This window comes from Mercenaria mercenaria, chromosome 5 (assembly GCF_021730395.1).
Source record: "Mercenaria mercenaria strain notata chromosome 5, MADL_Memer_1, whole genome shotgun sequence".
NCBI lineage: Eukaryota > Metazoa > Mollusca > Bivalvia > Venerida > Veneridae > Mercenaria > Mercenaria mercenaria.
The window spans coordinates 86,692,163-86,711,072 of NC_069365.1; the positions used below are offsets into that span (position 1 = coordinate 86,692,163).

The following is an 18,910-nucleotide window of genomic DNA, read 5'->3' on the forward strand; positions in this document are numbered from 1 at the left end:
CATAGATTATAGTGCATTTTCTAAATTATGAAAATAATTCAATTTTGAATTGTAAATAGATATTTCCAATTAAAATAGAAGTAAATTGTATAACATTGTGTACGCAGAATGATATGGCAGTCTTAAAGAATATCTCCTAGGGGTGTTGCAATCTATGACCGAAACTTGAAGTGAAAATATAATGATTAATTAGGTTAAATGAAATGTAATAGTAGCTTTGGAACAAAAACAGAGGGGGGAAACTGGTGTACAGATTTAGCTCAGCAAAGAAGAACCATTTGATAAGATAGAGATATATATACTGTGATATCACTTAAATTCGCTTGCATGAAATTTCGCGCAAACGGCAAAAAGACAGTTTCGCGCGGACTTAAATTCGCGCATTTTTAATTTCAGAAAGAAAACAAATGAACAACACTATTTTGAAGTCACCAGCACTACACGTGTCATTTTAGGTACCATTACATTGTGAACCTGTCAATAGGACAGTCTGTTTTATGACCCTGTTGAATAAACAATATGGCGGGCCAACTGATAATTGTTGTTAAATGACACTATAATGACAAGTGAACAAAGGATAAATGATAGCACAGAAGCAATGGACCAAATAATTTGACACAACAAATCGGAATTGGCATTGTTTGTTCCCAAAAAGTGTGATATTCATTTGTACAGTAATCAAAATACATATTTTCTGTTTCCGACCACTGTTTCTACACCGCGTTGAGAAATATCTTATACATGATATAAGAGAAGTCTGAGCAGAAACATTTTTGAAAAGACGGATAAAGGTTCATAAATAGATGAAAGTTAATAGAATGATTCAGAATTAGCAAAAGTTTAAGTGATCTGAGAACCATTTCATTTTTACATTATTGCCTTACATCTCCAGTCCAAAAAAGTGTGATGTAACTAAATTATGTATATTTTCTGTTTCCGGCCTTTGTCTCGGATTTCTACACGTTGAGAAATATCTAATGCATGATATGAGAGATGCCAAAATATAAAAAAAGGTTGAAAAGATGGATAAAGGTTTATAAGTAAATGAAAGTTTAAAGAATGATTCAAACCATTTGACAGAATAAGCAAAAGTTTAAGTGATCTGAGAACCATTTCATTTTTATAGTATTGCCTTACAAATTTAAATTTGTACAATATTATTCCGGAATAAATATCGATTACAGTACTGATTATATATTTAAATTCCGACAAGGTCTCGATCAGTTTGAACATTGTGATATTTTAGATTGTGTTGCACATTAATTTCTAGAAAAGGAGAAATAAATCCTAACAAAATATTGAGATGGGACGTTCGTTGGTAAGATCTTTAATGATTTTAGTATTCACCTTAATTGAATAATTTTATCTAAAATTCTGATTTATATTTGGTTAATAAAATTATTGTCTGGATCTTTCATAAATTATTACTTTATTTGCCAAATCCAGATAAAAGCTATACTTCATTTTAAAGAGTTCAAGAGATGAAAGTGTGACATTTTTAATTTTAAAATATGATTGAAATGGTCAATTTCGCACCCATAAGGGAATGTATTTTTTTTTTAAATTTCTGTCCCATGACAAAATTTGGACAAAATCATACGGGACTGATTGGAATATGGAACGGATAAAACGTAATCGAATTGCGTGTAATAACAATGATATTGTCTTATATTTCAAGCAAAAATTAAAACAGAAAAAAACTTGTTACAGAAAATCTGGATCAATACAGATACCCGAAAGGATATTTTTAAAATTTCTGTCCCATGACAAAAGTTTCTTTTTTGCACGTCTTAATTGTTGTGCATTAATCTTTGTGACGCGTGGTAAATGTTTGCACCAGGTTTGCAATACGTAGATTTTTTATGAAATATGTCGCAATGGTTTTAATTTTTAATCCCGCATGTTTGCTATCGTTAGATAAAACAGGGTGATGAAACAAGAAGGATAACCCACTGGCACCAGACCAAAAAGAAAATGACTCTGTACATGCTATATCCTACCCCTATGTACAGAGGAATTTTCTTTCTGGTCTGGTGCCAGTGGGATAACCTTAACTTATGTGGTTACAGATACTAGTAATGGAAACTTTTCTGTTATATTCATGAAGGTTACATATATATATTTTTAATGTAAAAGCTGGTGAGCATCAAATACCCGTATGCGGGGATTGTGACAGCAAGTTCTAGACTTTAAAACATAGTTACTACTGTTACACTTACAATTTTTGTATATTATGCTTTTAAGACGTCTATAACTTTAGACATGTTTGTCGAAAAATATTTAAGGGATTCTGATAACGGGTATACAATCTTCCATACAGTCTTCCTGTATTTTGTATTATAATAAATATTTAATTATAAATTGACTGTATCATTGTGTAAATGTATGAATGTATATGAAATTTAATTGAAGGTCATATTGGAAATAAATTGCATGATATTTGTATTTGTAGGCTTAGTATATAATCTTCAGAAAATAAAGTTATTATCTTATTTTACTTTATACACTTGGTGGTTCATTTTTGAGGGAAACGTCAGCATCGAAAATATTAGAAAAATAGTAATCATTAAATGATAATTTTACATTCAATAAGGCACTGTTATATGTTTTGATAATTTGCATATTTTACCAAGGCAGTACAATACAGACACTATCTCATTATTTTTAAGCAAGTTTATATGATCCCTTTTAAAGGCAATGACATCCAGATTTTGGCTAAGATGATCTTTCTTTAAAATTGAAATTTGATTAGAACATGAGCTTTTGTCTCTAACCTATCTTAAATTGCCAAATCAAGAAAAAACGAACGTGCCGGTTATCAAGTCGGGAATCAAATCCGAGCTGCCGTAACAATAAAAATTTCCTGCTTTCTTGACAAATACACCAAGGAGGAATATATACTTAATGGTCGTCAAATATACAGCTTTATAATTAAGGCAGTTTACCCCCGGTACCCTTTTAAATGAAAACAAAATTGTAAACACAACTAATTCTTGTGTGTTTTTATAACAAATTATCTGTTAGTAACTAAGATTCAAAGCATTCTTAAAAAATAAAGCAATGATTTTCTGACATCTAATTTTTGTTGTTGTTGTTATCGTACGATCTGTAGGTCAGTGGCTTTAAAGGTGGCCCGGTGGACTAGTGGTAATACACTTGACTGTCAATCCAGAGTTCCGGGCTTCGTTTCCCGGTCGAGGCACTTGAGATACTCGTACTCTTGAGTGTCTCACATCTGATCAAAGGCCAGTACTGGTTCTTCTCAGGAAGGACGGCTTCGCATGTATCGGTCCTTCATACCGTGCACGTTAAAGAACAAAACTGTCTATTCGCAAAGTGTGATGCTAGGTTAGCTGGATATGTCTGTATCTGAACGATTTCTCTCTATGTTATGGGGTCTTTATCTTCCTCTATCCCTCTGGTCAGATCGCTTTGTGGTTGTACTAGTAGAGGATGAATTGGCGCCACGTGTGTCTGCCTTTTCTTAAAGCGCTTTTGTATGTAACTCGCCTTTGAACGTGTTATTCATGAAAAGAGCGCTTTATAAATATGGTATAATACAATATTTATTTTTGTGCGTGTGGAAAGGTCTGATAAAGAAGCAAATGTACGACATTTTAGTGATAAATAGACAAGGCCCTAGAGTAAAAGTGTATGTTCATTCTCCCTATCACACTATCCTGTTTAAGACACTATACCAGAACATGTATCTTGAAATTGCCTCACCGACTCCTTGCTTTAGTCACTATAGCAGAACGTGTATCCTGAAATCACCAAGCTATCCTCCTGCTTTAAGTACTATATCAGAACATGTATCTTGAAATCACCACTATTTCCTCATACTTTATGAACTATATCAGAATATGTATCCTGAAATTGCCTCACTGACTCCCTGCTTTAGGCACTATACCAGAACATGTATCTTAAAATTGCCTCACAGACTCCCTGCTTTAGTCACTATAGCAGAACATGTATCTTGAAATCACCACACTTTCCTACTGCTTTAAGTACTATACAAGAATATGTATCCTGAAATTACCTCACTGACTCCAAGCTTTAGGCACTATACCATAACATGCCACTCTCACTATACTATTACATGTATTCAGAAAACTCCGCTTTCTCTTCCTGCATTAAGTGCCATACTAGAACATGTATCCAGAAACCGCCACTGTCTCTCCTGCTTTAGGGATTATACTAGATCATGTGTCCAGAAAATACCATACTTTCCTCTGCTTGATGCCCTATACTGGAACATGTATCATGAAAACGCTACTCCCTTTTCCTTTAGATTCTATACTAGAATGTGTATCCTTAAAATACCACAATTTCCTCCTCCTAAAGGCACAAACTAGAAAACGTGTACTGAAATCGCCACACTGTCTTCCTGCTTTGGACACTATACAAGCACAATTATGCTATAAACGCCACAATTTCCTGCTGCTTAAGGCACTAATCTTGACCATGTACCCTGAAACCGCCACTCTCTCTTCCTGCTTTAGGAACTATACTAGAACATGTATTCAGAAATCACTACACTATTACCCTGCTTTATGCACTGCACTAAAAAATATATATCATGAAACCACCACACTGTTTCTTTGCTTTAGGCGTTATACTATAGCATGCATGTGACAAAATATCTAGAAACATGGCTCTTTTAAATGAACTATTATGCTAAATGAGAAAAGTGAAAAATAAAACAGTTTAAAATGGTAAACATTAATATATTTGGTATCCAAGACTTTTCATTCTTATACTTGCAGGCACAGTTGATTGCAGCTGTGTTGTTTGGCGTGGTCCTTCATAAAGCTCTTGGTAAGTCAAGATATGTTATTTTCTAACATGACATGTTACGTCATTATTTAATTGTGCTAAAAGTGTAGCATTTTGGAAATCATCTGTATAGTATAATGGCATTTAGTATCAAAATGCTTGTGTAAAATTTAGTGACAGACTGTTCTATTGATAGTGGTTGTCAGAATCTTCCAGTCATATTGTGTCAGAATGTTCCATTGATTTTGGGTGTGAGAATGTTCCAGTCATATTGCGTGTCAGAATGTTACTTTGATATTAGGTGTCAGAATGTTGCAGTGATACTGGGTGCCAAAATATTCCAATGATATTGATGTCAGAACGTTTCATTGAATTTGGTCTCAGAATGTTCCAGTGATATTTAATGTCAGAATTTTCTACTGCTTTTAAATGTTAGGATAAGGTTATATTGGGTGTCAGAAATTTTAAATGTTATTGGGCATCAAAATTCCCCAGGGGCATTTTTCGTCAGAATGTCCCAGTGATATTGAGTATCAGAATGCCCCGTTCTAGTTAAATTTTTAAAATATTAACTTTCTACAGGCATGCATGGTCCCGCACGTGGTAATTGTATTTAAATTTTCACGGGATAACATAACCACATTTATCATAGTTGTTTCAAATTTGATTGGGCTTCTTTATTCTTGAAGTCATTTATCATAAACATCAGTGTCATTTTCATTTAGCAACAGCACATTACATTTTGCCGCGTTATCGAAATTCTTTTCATATGCCACACAGATAGAGCAGAAAGTAGGGCTCTGCTATTTTTCTCTCTAAATCTTTTGCGGGTGGACGTTTCATCAAAGTCTCGCGAGGTGTTACATGATTATGGCTGTCGTTCACCTGTTTTCGTGTTTGAGTAAGAATAAAATGCTATTCATGCGCGTCTAGACGAGTTTAAACCACAGTACGACTTCTTGCAAATCCATGAATCGATCTAGTGCTTCTTAAATGACTCGCATGTAGTTCCAATATGATTTAAAACCCGTCCAAATGAGCAAAAAAACCCCAAACATTTAAACCTTTTACTCGTATTTACATTTTTATAGTTGCTTGCTACAAAAATATGTGGTTTGCTTTCCACGAGTGTCAGAAAATAAAAATAAATGTCAGGATAACGATCTTTTCATATTCTAGATAGAACAGCTAAAAGACGCAATCACATGAAATTGTAATTCGCATTCTAATAAAAACACTATTCCTGTATTTCAAATATCCTTGAATACAGGAATAAATCTAATGGTCATGTCGACTGTTTTTTATCTTTACATTCAGAACAATTAGTTATAGCTTTAATTAGCGGAAATGTTTTTTTTCGAAAGACGCCATTTTGTTCATGTTGTTTTTTTTTTTATTTATTTTTTTTTATATTTTTTCTTTTGAATGACCTAGACAAATTTTATGAATATGAAATTGTGTTTTCTTTCTATACAAAACATATAGTGAATGCTATTATATTGATAGTTTAAATGCGCTGCATTACGGTGACCACAGTTGCAGTTTTGCAATGCATCCAGTGACAAAACAGAAACACGTAGAAACATAAAATGATTGATTGTTCCGAATGGCGCGGTTTCCAGCAATTTCATTATATATTAACAAAGTCTACAGTTTCAAACATTGTTTCGGTCAACTGCAGTGACAATACAATGCGACATATTACAACATACTTTATTTAAAGATATAGTATGCTTTATTTCATATTTTACAAATTGCCAAATAGTGTCTATGTTATAATCAAGAATAAACATGTTTTTGTGTTTAAACAGTACTGTATGTTAGGTTTAAAATACAATAATGTATGTTAACACAATATGAATATGTAATGCCACAAAAACTGGCACTTTTTTAACAAGCTGTTCCTGGATAAAATTCAATTTTAATTGCAGCTCTATATGCACATTTGGTTCATACATTTATCCAAGCAAAATATATTTCATGAGAATTTTCTAGATATTAAACAGTATTCAATGAATAAAATTTTCTAGCAAAATATGGGCATAGTGCATTTTTAAGTCTCCCTTTTCATGACCAAATATATTTACATCCATATTCATAAACTATCCAAGACACCCTTTCTAAAACAAAACTTGTATATATTTATACACCATACCATTTGGGGAGTTAAGTTTCCATTTCGGCAGGTTTCTAAACTTGGGATAAGAATTTTATTAGGACAGTGAACAGATTTAAACGGCAGAGATATAGAAAAATCTCCGGTTCATAATGTTGGATTTCATTTAATGATACCTTATGTAGATATTATGCATAGGGCCTTTTGAAAGAAACATGTAAAGATGATGAAGCCTCCTGAACGGTAAGCGAATCGCTATATCAAGTATCAAGTTTCCCTTTCAGAAAGTAGGGAAAACCCATAGATTGTTTTCCGAACGGTAAGTTCCGCCTAACTGTGAAGTAACACTCTTAATGGCCCAAAAAGTGCAAAACTATATAACATATAATATACAGCTATTATTCCTCTTGGAAATTATTATGCTTTTTCTAACTGGATAAATATATATCAGCCTCATATTGTTTAACCCATATATGCATAATAATTAAAGAATGAAAATATTGCTAATTAGCACAGATAATTTATCGTTAATTAACATAGAATCTACAGCTAAGGAAATTTCCGAGCGAATGTTTGCTATAGAAAAATGCTGGTTAATGTAGTGGCGTCGTAATGACAATTAGAAATCGTGTTTGAATACGTATTTCCCTTATACGATTTCGGAATTCCCCGGCTGGCTTGTTTGAACGGCCGAAGAATACCGAAGTAAGATAGGCATTACGTAATCTCACGGAAATTACCGAGCGCCATTTCGTGTCCAATACCTTAACACTACTCTTTCTGAAATCAAATTGAGAGAAGTTTTAAGGTTTATCGTTATAAACGTTTGAAGCATGTATGATTTGTTTTTGAAAAAAAAATAATAAAAAAAAACACAACAAAAGAAATAACAAAGAGAAACGTTAGAATGTGACTTATCCTTGTCCCGCCCCGTCAACCTATCCACTCCGTTATAGTACGGTTACCCATCCCCGTTGCTAGTATGCAATGCCAATTAAACCGTACAAATTGCCTGGCTGGACTAGCTTTGAATGCCACTTTTATTTTTCGACGAAAGCCGTCTAAGAACGAATTCGTAACCTGCTTTAACCCATGCCACGTGACTTAAGTTTGCAAATCAGATTACTTGATTACTCATTATAGAAAATTTATCAAAATGACAAATTTATGCAACACTACCTGATTGGACGAGAGTGCTATTTCTTTTCACTCTGCTATTGTGCAACGCTAAGTGAAATGTCAGACAAAGCGTTATACTTAATGACGCTGTCTACGTTTCGTTCAGTATATTTAGCAAGAATATTGATATATCTAATAATTAAGTTTAATAAATATAATAAAAAACTGTCCAAATACCAACAGATATTAATTTACAGAGAGAGAGAGAGATGAATACGGTCTGCGTATTACATGAATAAGGGTGTGATTAGCCTCTAGGTAGAGATGTGTCTTCAAGACCATTGCTGTATTCGTCGTAGAAAAAAATGCACCCCTATGAAACCTTTGTGAAAAATTATAAGAGAACCATTTAAATCATTAAAGTGTCGTGTTTGCTATTTGCAAACTGTTTGATAGCTGATAGAATAACAAATGTGATATGAAAACCTCATAAATGTCTTGTCTTATCACAATTCGCCGACCATCTTTTTAAAAGATATTTCTTATTGTGTTGTATACTTACATCATTATTGAATCAGTTACGCTTGTAAAGTAGATATAGCATTAATTTAACTTGCATATTTGTAGGTGTCAATACAACGTATGTGGTTGCACTACTTGGCCAGGACTTGCAGAATGGATCATCGAGTGCTAAAATAGAGTATCAACTCGTTATTGTCAATGAAGAATCAACAGATATTCGTGTTGAAATAAGAGGTACTTCAAATTTGTTATAATGCAATGTGTTGTAGTCAATAATTACTAATATTAATCTGAAACGCTTACCTACGATTCAAGTTCAAAATGTTATATTTGCAATGTTTGAAAGCCTTAAAAACAAGCAATATCGAAAAGAAAATCTAAATCATTTTAATTGATTGATTTTTAACAACTGGAGTTTAGTGATCTAAAACTCCTTTGTTACATACTGTCTAATCATTTAATTTCGTGGCTTAGGTCAAAATGGCAATTCCATGGGGATATGAATTCGTGGATTTCAACTTTTGAACATAAAATGAATGGGAATTTTACTTGTTCGTTGGGTTTAAATTTCGTGGATTGACTTAACCACGAAATCAACGAAAATTAGTCCCCCCCCCCCGAATATTAATGATTTTACAGTAGTGATAAAGCGTCAACTTTGGGTGTTTGATTACTTCATGTCCACATCAAACCAAAGGGGTGAAAATGGTACAAGTATCTCTCCTGCTTTGCATTGAGGAATACAATTAGAAATCGTTTCTCTTATACACTCGAGGCGAGTTATGCCATCAGGAATAATGTCGAGAGTAATTAACCTTTATCCTGCTAAATTTCTATAATGAACTTGTCCATCTTTCAATTTGGATAGTACAATTAACTGTTAAAAGGGTAGCTTTCCCATAGATACGGATTGAATGGCGAACAGTGCAAATCGTGATCAGATTGCACGAATGAGCAGCTACGTTAATTGTATAGTTTTTTTTTTCTTTTTGACGCATATTTTGTGAGCTACGGATCAATTTAAATACAATGATTTATGTAAAGTGGCTTACATTGGTGTACATATTTCATGTTGTGCCGACTGATTTTCAGCTTCATTTCAGCCTGTTCATTTATAACTTAATTCAGATAAGATTGAATTCCATTTAGGTACAATTCACATGTCTATCACAAATAAATTATTAATTAAAGATTTTTTCAATCATATCACGTCCACAATAGAGCTCTTTATTTTTTATATAATCCATATCACTCACGTCATATCACTCACTGTATATGATATAGAACAGAACATAACAGATTGTTTATTAAATAACGTATACAGCATTGAGTACATAGTTATTGATAAACAATTTTTCAGCTTACATGGTTGGTTACATAAAGGTTGTTATTATTCATTCTACTGAAAAAGTGAAAAAAGGAAATAAATACAGGTAGATAAGGTACTGTTAACAGGAGAATCAATTTACACATGTACATAGATGAAAATGAAGAAAATAATGATATTACTGTATATGATATAGCTTTGCCGATCTTCTTGTATACTGTGTATGAAATTTAAATTATTTGTTTAAAACAGGATGAAAATTGTAGTCGCACTTTGTCTTTTATAGTATATTCTCGAATCAAATTATTTTACTTAATGAGAATTTCATAACGTTATGCAGCAATAAATAAAATAAAATGGAACTTTATGTCGTTTGCGTGTCAAAAAACGTCTGACGTCATGTTCGTTTACGCGCGTCTGTTTCCCGCGCTGAGATTAAAAGTTGTTGCAAAATGCATATCGCAACGTAATTAAGCATAACATAAAAAGAAACTTTGTTTTTTGTTTTCGTGAATATATAATATCTCACCTCAAAGTGAGAAAATTTTCACATTTTCACTCGCGCTACGCGCTCATGAAAATATTTGAAATTTTCTCACTTCTTAGTGAGATATATTCCATATTCACTCAAAACAAACAAATATCATGAAAATATCTATTTCATGTTTTTCAGCGGCTTATTGAAATATAATATGGATGATATTTAAGAAATAATATAGACCCTATCCGGATTTGCGATTTTGTCATTGCATTTTGTACAATCAAATTTTGTACAACTATTGCAGTTCAGATGCAATATCACGTGCTGTTATAATACGCATCTAAACGTCAAAGACTTTATTCAAAAGAAAACCAGTGCTTAAGATAAATTATTTCGATTCTAACACGATATCAAGGATTATTGTCGCACACTGAAACAAACAAACATTCTCTATATAACACTGAAATGAATAGTGAATGCCAGATAAAATATAAAGGATAATACTGTAAGTTCAGAGGTCCGTAGTTCGAATCCAGTTCAGGCACTGGAATGTTTGAGATCCTCTTGAGTGTCTTTTGACAAATTAAGAAACCAGGGACCCGTTTTGGGAAACCTTTTCCTAACAAATTTTAAACTTTTGATATAACATGTGCGAAAGGCTGCTTTAACTAGGGTCTAATACAAAAAGTCTTAATATTTGGTTAAGTCCGACCATGTCGCGTCATTGTAAAGCTCTGAAATCTTAACAAATCAGAAGCTTCTTGAAACAAGAGTGTAAAACACATGTGCACCCTTTTGATGGCCTGTACTGTGACAATGACATACGACCAACGTATCCCCCAAACAATGTAGATTATTTACTGACCATTGGAAATCATCCTGTACAGTTCGACGACTGCAAGCCAACGCATTCTTATGTTATTATGCTGAAATCGGATTCCATTTCAAGGTCATTGTGACCTTGACCTTTGACTTACTAACCACAAAGTCGATAGGAGTCATCTACTGATCATAGACAGTCATCCTATGTAGTCTGAATTCAGTGTAGAAATCATATTCAGTCGCGAGATCACAGTGACCTTGTCCTTTGACGTACTGACCCTTAAAACAATAGAGGTCATTGACTGACCACAGGCAAAACCCTTTAAAGTTTGACGATTGTATGTAAAAGCGTCTTTTAGTTATTGAGTGGAAAACGGCTTCAGTTTCAACTTCATTGTGACCTTTACATTTGACCCCAAACAATAGGGGTCATATACAGGCTAAATGCAATCAACCAGTGAAGTTTGATTACTGTTGCACCTAGACTTATCATGTTATCAGAAACCAAATGGTATACTGACAGACGGATGGACAGACGGACCGGCAATAAGCATAACAGTATACACCTCTTTTCTGTGAATGGATGGGAGGATGTGTGGAACATAATAAAGAAAACACATCTACACGTACCTGTACAACTATGAAGTCTCAACCTATTTGATTAAGAGAAAACAATAGGTATTCAACGGAAAAAAATACTTCTGATAAACATTTGAATGATGACGCTTTTATCAAGGTGTATAATGTCTCGATATGACACTGTCGTTACCTTAAACATCATTTTACTAAGCTTGAGAAGACAATTTTGCAAAATTTACAATACTTCATTCTTAATTTTTATCTATTTAAAACGACAAAAATCAATCGCGAAGTACGCGGAGAAAAAGACTTTGGAACAATCGGCGGTTGGTTTATTTGACAATTGGACATACATAATTATGTCTGGTGTTGTTGGTGTACCACAACATATTCATGTGAGGACGTTTAGGATTAGTTGCGGAGAACATATCAGTATTGTTATATAGATTATTCGTCATTACACTTAATGAAAAGCGGAGTTAATTTGAAATCAAAACTGTGTGCTGGAAGAAAAGATGTGGGGTATTATTTACGGAGAAATGCGAAGAAGCATCACAGTCAAGCGTATGAGATAAGCTTTCAATTTAAACTCTGAATCCTATATATCGATCTGTAACACGTTTTATAATACTTACTTAGATATATCCAACTGACCTTTACGATCGGCGACCGCGTATTGAGAGATATTTGCAGTTTGAATCAGCCTATCTCAAATTCCGGCTATTTCTGAGACATTTTGAAGTCACGTCTGAAAAACACGTGTATAAAATACCATTTTAAGTCGATTTCGGTTATCTCAAAGTCAAACGACCGATCACTTGGAATTGGAGACACCGATATTTAATTGTATATAATTTTTCTTCCATTAAGAAGTATAATAAACCACACAGAGAAAAATGTGGTGAATAAATAGTGCTTGGCCATGGATTGTATGAAATCAAAGCTGTTAAAGGATGCCGATGACTTTTTCTAACATGTGCTGCACATGTTTTATATATATAAACTAGATTTGGAAGTACGTGAATACCTTATCCTACAAAGAAATAAGAAAACGGTTATTAAAAGGTCTTTAAGTTATAACTGTTATAGACGTTTTAATAATATTTCACCGTAGAAGTGTTTTATTGGATTTTTTTCTAACTAAACTATATCATTTATATATACAAGTTGATGATAAAATTAAAAGATATCCTTCAATACTTTGGAAAAAGCTATAAGATAGAATTTCGATTTGAAAAAAAAAACATCACCCCTATTCAGCTAAAAAGCTTTAAATATAAATCTCAAGATAGTTAAAAACAAGAATATCTTTGATTACCAAAGAGCAATTTGATCCTGTAAAAATAGAAAACCATTTGTTTTTAGATTTCTCCCTACATTTTCGGTGATGTAAGTAAGGCAGCCTCATATTTTAAAGACCAAAAGTAAAAGTAACATTTGGGTTTAAGAAAGAACTTTGTGAGAAGGAAAATAGTAGGGCATATGGTTTTAGTGTTATTTGTTTCAATGACACAGATTTAACAAATGTGACCATCCAAAAATATCGCTACCAAAGCGTTATGATGAAATGTTAGGAAACGGAATTAGCACATAAATCAAGTCATTTTAAAGACGTCGTGTGTTGGCTGAAATATGTCATAACAAAAAAGACGTAAGACTTAACATGTATTAGATTAGTCTTTAGACATATAACATAATAACTAAGACGAAATGGCCCTAATGGTTTCCGTACATATCATCTTTATTTCAGATGTCACATTCCATAGACATATTTAATCACTGAACATTCAAAATAAGAGGCGTCTACAATAAGTAAGACGTTACAGTTGTAAAGATATTTCTTCAGCTATGTCTTAAATAACCACTATTTAGGGTATGCTCAAGAAAGTTTTGTGAAATAGTATACAATTACTGAATGACTTGCCGGTCAATAAGTGTTTATTACATAACATCAAAAAAGAATTCTTAGTTTTATTTTAATTTTTTACATGTGTTAAATGGGCCGACCATATAGTACAAACTACGGATCGTCGATTTATATACAGTCATGTAATGACTTAGACCATAACTTAAGACATTCGTAAGTATTTTCTTACGATAAAACCGAGTAGTTAAGTAAAATTTTGAAGTGAACTTAAGACATAGACAAAAAAAAATCATTTTTGTGAGATGAGCCAAAATACAGATTCTCGCCGGAAGGAATGTCTTCTCTCAAACAGCTAGGCTAAGTTTGCTGCTCATATCTGTACCTAAAACTTACCTGTCTCTGTTCTGGTGCCTTTCTCATTCTGTGCCTCTGGTCAAATCACTCTATATCTACAAAATGGTGGAATTTCGCGCTGATGAATGACTGCGATATTCTGTATAACACACATGAAGAGAGTGCTATATGAATTCGGTGTACAGTGCTATATAATCCGGTATAACACTGCTAATTGAATTCAGTAAAGCAGTGCTATAGGAATATGATATAAAAGTACTACATGAATTTGGTATAAAAGCGCTATATGAATATGATATAAAAGTACTATATGAATTCGGTATAAAAGCGCTATAGGAATTTGATATAAAAATACAAAATGAATTCGGTATAAAAGCGCTATATGAACATGATATAAAAGTACTATATGAATTCGATATAAAAGCGCTATAGGAATATGATATAAAAGTACTGTATGAATTCGATATAAAAGCGCTATAGAAATTTGATATAAAAGTACTGTATGAATTCGGTATAAAAGCGCAATAGCAGTTTGATATAAAAGTACTCTATGAATTCGGTATAAAAGCGCTGTAGGAATTTGGTATAACAGTACTGTATGAATTCGGTATAAAAGCGCTATAGGAATTTGATATAAAAGTGACGTATGAATTCGGTATAAAAGCGCTGTAGAAATATGATATAAAAGTACTATATGAATTCGGTGTAAAAAGCGCTATAGGAATTTGATATAAAAGTACTATATAAATTTGGTATAAAAGCGTTATAGGAATTTTATATAATATAAAAGTAATTATGTATGAATTCGGTATAAAAGCGCTGTTGGAATTCTGTATAACAGTACTGTATGAATTCGGTATAAAAGCGCTATAGGAATTTGGTTTAACAGTACTATATGAATTCGGTATAAAAGCGCAATAGGAATTCCTTATAACTTCGGTATTATATCATATATATCATATATATCACCATTAACAACGAAAGGAATACTTTGATGACCAAAGGCTCGACAACAGATTACCGTATGTGAAAACGAAACAGGAACCGATCGGATTATCATCTTCCTATGCCAACTTTTAACAAGTAATTGTTAAAGCAAATTCAACTTCGAAAACAAAACTCACATTTAAAAGGATACTCTTTTAAGACATAGATCCATGATTTATCTGTACTAAGTTATTCAGCCAGATCGAATAAAATCTATAAACGATAGTCACTGTCTGACAATCTGTTAATTTGCGAAACGCGGAAACATGTGACAAATTGTCCGCTTGAATCTCTATCTTTTCTTGTCCATAGTAAAAGTACATTATATTTAAGGAGGTAGGTTACCTTGATATTTGTAAGTGCGCATGTCCAACCGGAAGCTAACGTGACGATTTACGACGACGTTTACGACAAACTAAATGTGTTTGTATATCCATTTAACTGGAAATAAATCTTGAACCTGCCTCCGATCTTATATTTAATGGTTTAATAATGCAGAAATAATGAATGAATTGCCGCAGAAACGCTTCAAAACATTGTTGCCTTAAAATGACGTCATTGACGTCATGACGTTACGTGTCAGTTACCGCGCAAAATTAATAGCTTTTATTTTGAAAGTACGTTATTCCGTGCTTTTTCTTTATTTGAACTATTTTTAAACAGCCGTTATTTGCTGAAATACTTTTTATTAGTCTTTTGCTCTGAAAAATGATCAATATTTTGCTTCTTTTATGTAATTATATTGAAATGTTATGCGGAATGTAAGAAAATGGATGATGGTAACTGATGTGATTGGGAATATAGTTGGCTGAAAGGTAACTTATTACGGTCATTTACAAATAAAAATTGGGCAGTTTGATTTGTTATATCTATTTCCCAGTTTCCGTTGATAATTTGTTACTTAAATACTAAAACTAAGCTCTAAAATTGTTCAAATTTCAGTATAAAATTGTGGTGTCTTGAATTAAATTGATGTTACCATGGAAACGAAGCCTGTGACCTATATGTCTAATTGTAAAATTCAAAAGCGTTGACACTGGTCTATTTAAGAAACACAGCTTCGGCTTTTTATTTTCATTTCAACAATATCCATGAGAATAATAGCAGCATGCAGAACGATTTTTCAATAAAAATGTCAGACGACGGGCACAGCTGTAAGTATTTTAAGCTGTGAAATTTGTTAAATTAACTGCAATTCATACGAAAATATTACTAACGTTAGAAATAAGATGTTTTAAAGCTACATTAACAAGAAAGATAATTTTATATAATATTTTTTTATAAGAAATTACGATAAAAAGCAACATATAAGCTATTTTAAACATCTCTGTTGCCATGGTTACTCTAAATTTTAAGAAAAATATAGTACCATGTAAAGTTCTTGGTATTTTGCTAATCATATTACCCAAATATTCCATGTTGGTCAATAACAGAATGGCACTGAAGCCGTCGAAAAACCCGTTTTCATACATAATTGTTGAAAACTGAGAGAAAATGCGTTACCATGGAAACACGAGCCCCGCGACATATACATTTTAAGCTTTTATTAGAAAGCTAATGCGCATACTAGTAAAACTATTAATTATCCAGACTTCTACGGATAACAATGAAACCAAAATACACTGAAAAGTGTTAAATATCCGTATTTTCCTTCTTCTTTCTATATAAAATACCTTAAGAGGGTCATGTACTTCAAACCTGGATAAAAATTGTACTTAAAGGGACAGAGATAAACGGAACTGAGATTGTAGCAGTTAAAACATTAAATTACACGAAATACAAAAAATCACTGCGGTTCAACTAATTTGAATTTACCCTGGTAACAAGGTAACCTACCTCCTTAATAGCAATTGTCATGTGTTTCCTAACTTGGCATACCTAGGTCAGGTTAGCAAAATAATGAATAATGGAGCACTTATGTAGTCAAAGTAAGAAATAATCGCTCGATTTGAATGAAGCATATCAGTTAAATTATTAAAAAACATCGATTACACAATAATGTCTCTTTAATTAGAAATATTTTGTGTACATAAGTGCACGAACATTCAATTGTAATCCTGTACGGCGATATAGTTTAGGCCGATCCTTGTACTAGTGTATTCTGGACAAGGTTAGCTTTGTGTGCAAGCTAGACGGCTGCACGTTTGATATGCAACAGAACCGAGACTGAAATTCTATATTGGTGTACCATCGACCAGTAACGCGAAAAGTAAACACCTTTCATTTAGAAAGAGTCTTTTTGTGTTTATATATTGCAGCTTGCAATTGATCGCAATAAAAGCATGGTAAAAAAAACTCCATGGTTTCGAATTAAGAAATAATAAATCTGTCCCTATATTTTATCAGTTATTAAAATATGGGCAGGAGGTTGGATGCGTAATAATTAAATCACGAGTGCGTAGCACGAGTGATTTAATTATTCGCATCCAAACGACTGCCCATGTTTTATTAATTGATAAAATTATTGGAACATATTTATTATTTTGATTCTAACAACGCAAATACTTTGCATTTTACAGTACTACATTTTCAGCGTAATACGTCATTCGGAACATATGCTGTTACAATTTACCCCCTATGGTTAGAAAGACTTGCATAGCCAATGGAACGTATAGATATTTGTTTCTTTTTATCAGAATTTTGAGAAGTATTTATGAATTAGTAATCTAACAGCTCGCAAACTAATTATGAAGAGAATCATCAAATTAGGCGAGTTGACCCTGTGTTACAAGTTACGAGCTTAACTTTATATGACGTCACATTTTTATGACGTCATACTTTATGTCATACATTTATGACGTCATCGCTGAATCTTAATTAAGCTAATTGAATTCGCTTGTAGAGATCAAAACGTGTTTTACGGTCCTACACATAAGTAAGTGTGACTTTTTATCATATTTGTGTTTTTGAAATGCTGTTTTCAACCGTTTGGCACTGAAATAATTCGTATGTAATGGAACTGAAGTAGGATCTCTTATGCCACAATCATAGGGGGTGAAATATAACAGCCAACCATATTTTATCGTAGATTCATGTATAGGCGATTTCGCTATATGTTATATAGCAATTGCTGCAGATCGTGTTAGAATGACCAATATCGTTCTGAATTCGAATAACTAATGTCGTTCTGGGTTTTAATTAAGAAATAATAAATCTGTTCCTATATTTTATCAGTTAATAAAATTATTGGAACATATTCATTATTTGATTCTAACAACGCAAATAATTCGCATTTTACAGTACTACATTTTCAGCGTAATACGTCATTCGGGTCATATGCTGTTACAATTTACCCCCTATGGTTAGAAAGACTTGCATAGCCAATGGAACGTATAGATATTTGTTTTTTTTTATCAGAATTCTGAGAAGTATTTAAATAATTTAGTAATCTAACAGCTCGCAAACTAATTATGAAGAGAATCATCAAATTAGGCGAGTTGACCCTGTGTTACAAGTTACGAGCTTAACTTTATATGACGTCACATCATTATGACGTCATACTTTATGTCATACATTTATGACGTCACCGCTGAATCTTAATTAAGCTAATTGAATTCGCTTGTAGAGATCGAAACGTGTTTTACGGTCCTAAACATAAGTCAGTATGACATTTTATCATATTTATGTTTTTGAAATGCTGTTTTCAACCGTTTGGCCCTGAAATAATTTGTATGTAACGGAACTGAAGTAGAATCTCTTATACCAATCATAGGGGGTGAAATGTAACAGCCAACCATATTTTATCGTAGATTGCTGCAGATCGTGTTAGAATGTCCATTCTAACACGATCTGCAGCAATCGCTATATAAACATATAGCGAAATCGCCTATACATGAATCTACGATAAAATATGGTTGGCTGTTACATTCACCCACTATGATTGTGGCATAAGAGATTCTACTTCAGTTCCATTACATACAAATTATTTCAGGGCCAAACGGTTGAAAACAGCATTTCAAA

The 18,910-nt window shown here is 32.9% G+C and overlaps 1 protein-coding gene across 1 annotated transcript in view; it reads left to right on the forward strand.

Annotated features, from left to right (window-relative positions):
• The window catches only part of LOC123557844 (uncharacterized), a 99,343-nt gene that overhangs the window by 23,348 nt on the left and 57,085 nt on the right, over positions 1-18,910 (forward strand). The window contains exons 6-7 of the mRNA XM_053544748.1: positions 4,767-4,818; positions 8,639-8,767. Of these exons, the coding sequence (XP_053400723.1) occupies positions 4,767-4,818; positions 8,639-8,767 (181 nt within the window). The remainder of the gene's footprint in view (positions 1-4,766; positions 4,819-8,638; positions 8,768-18,910) is intronic.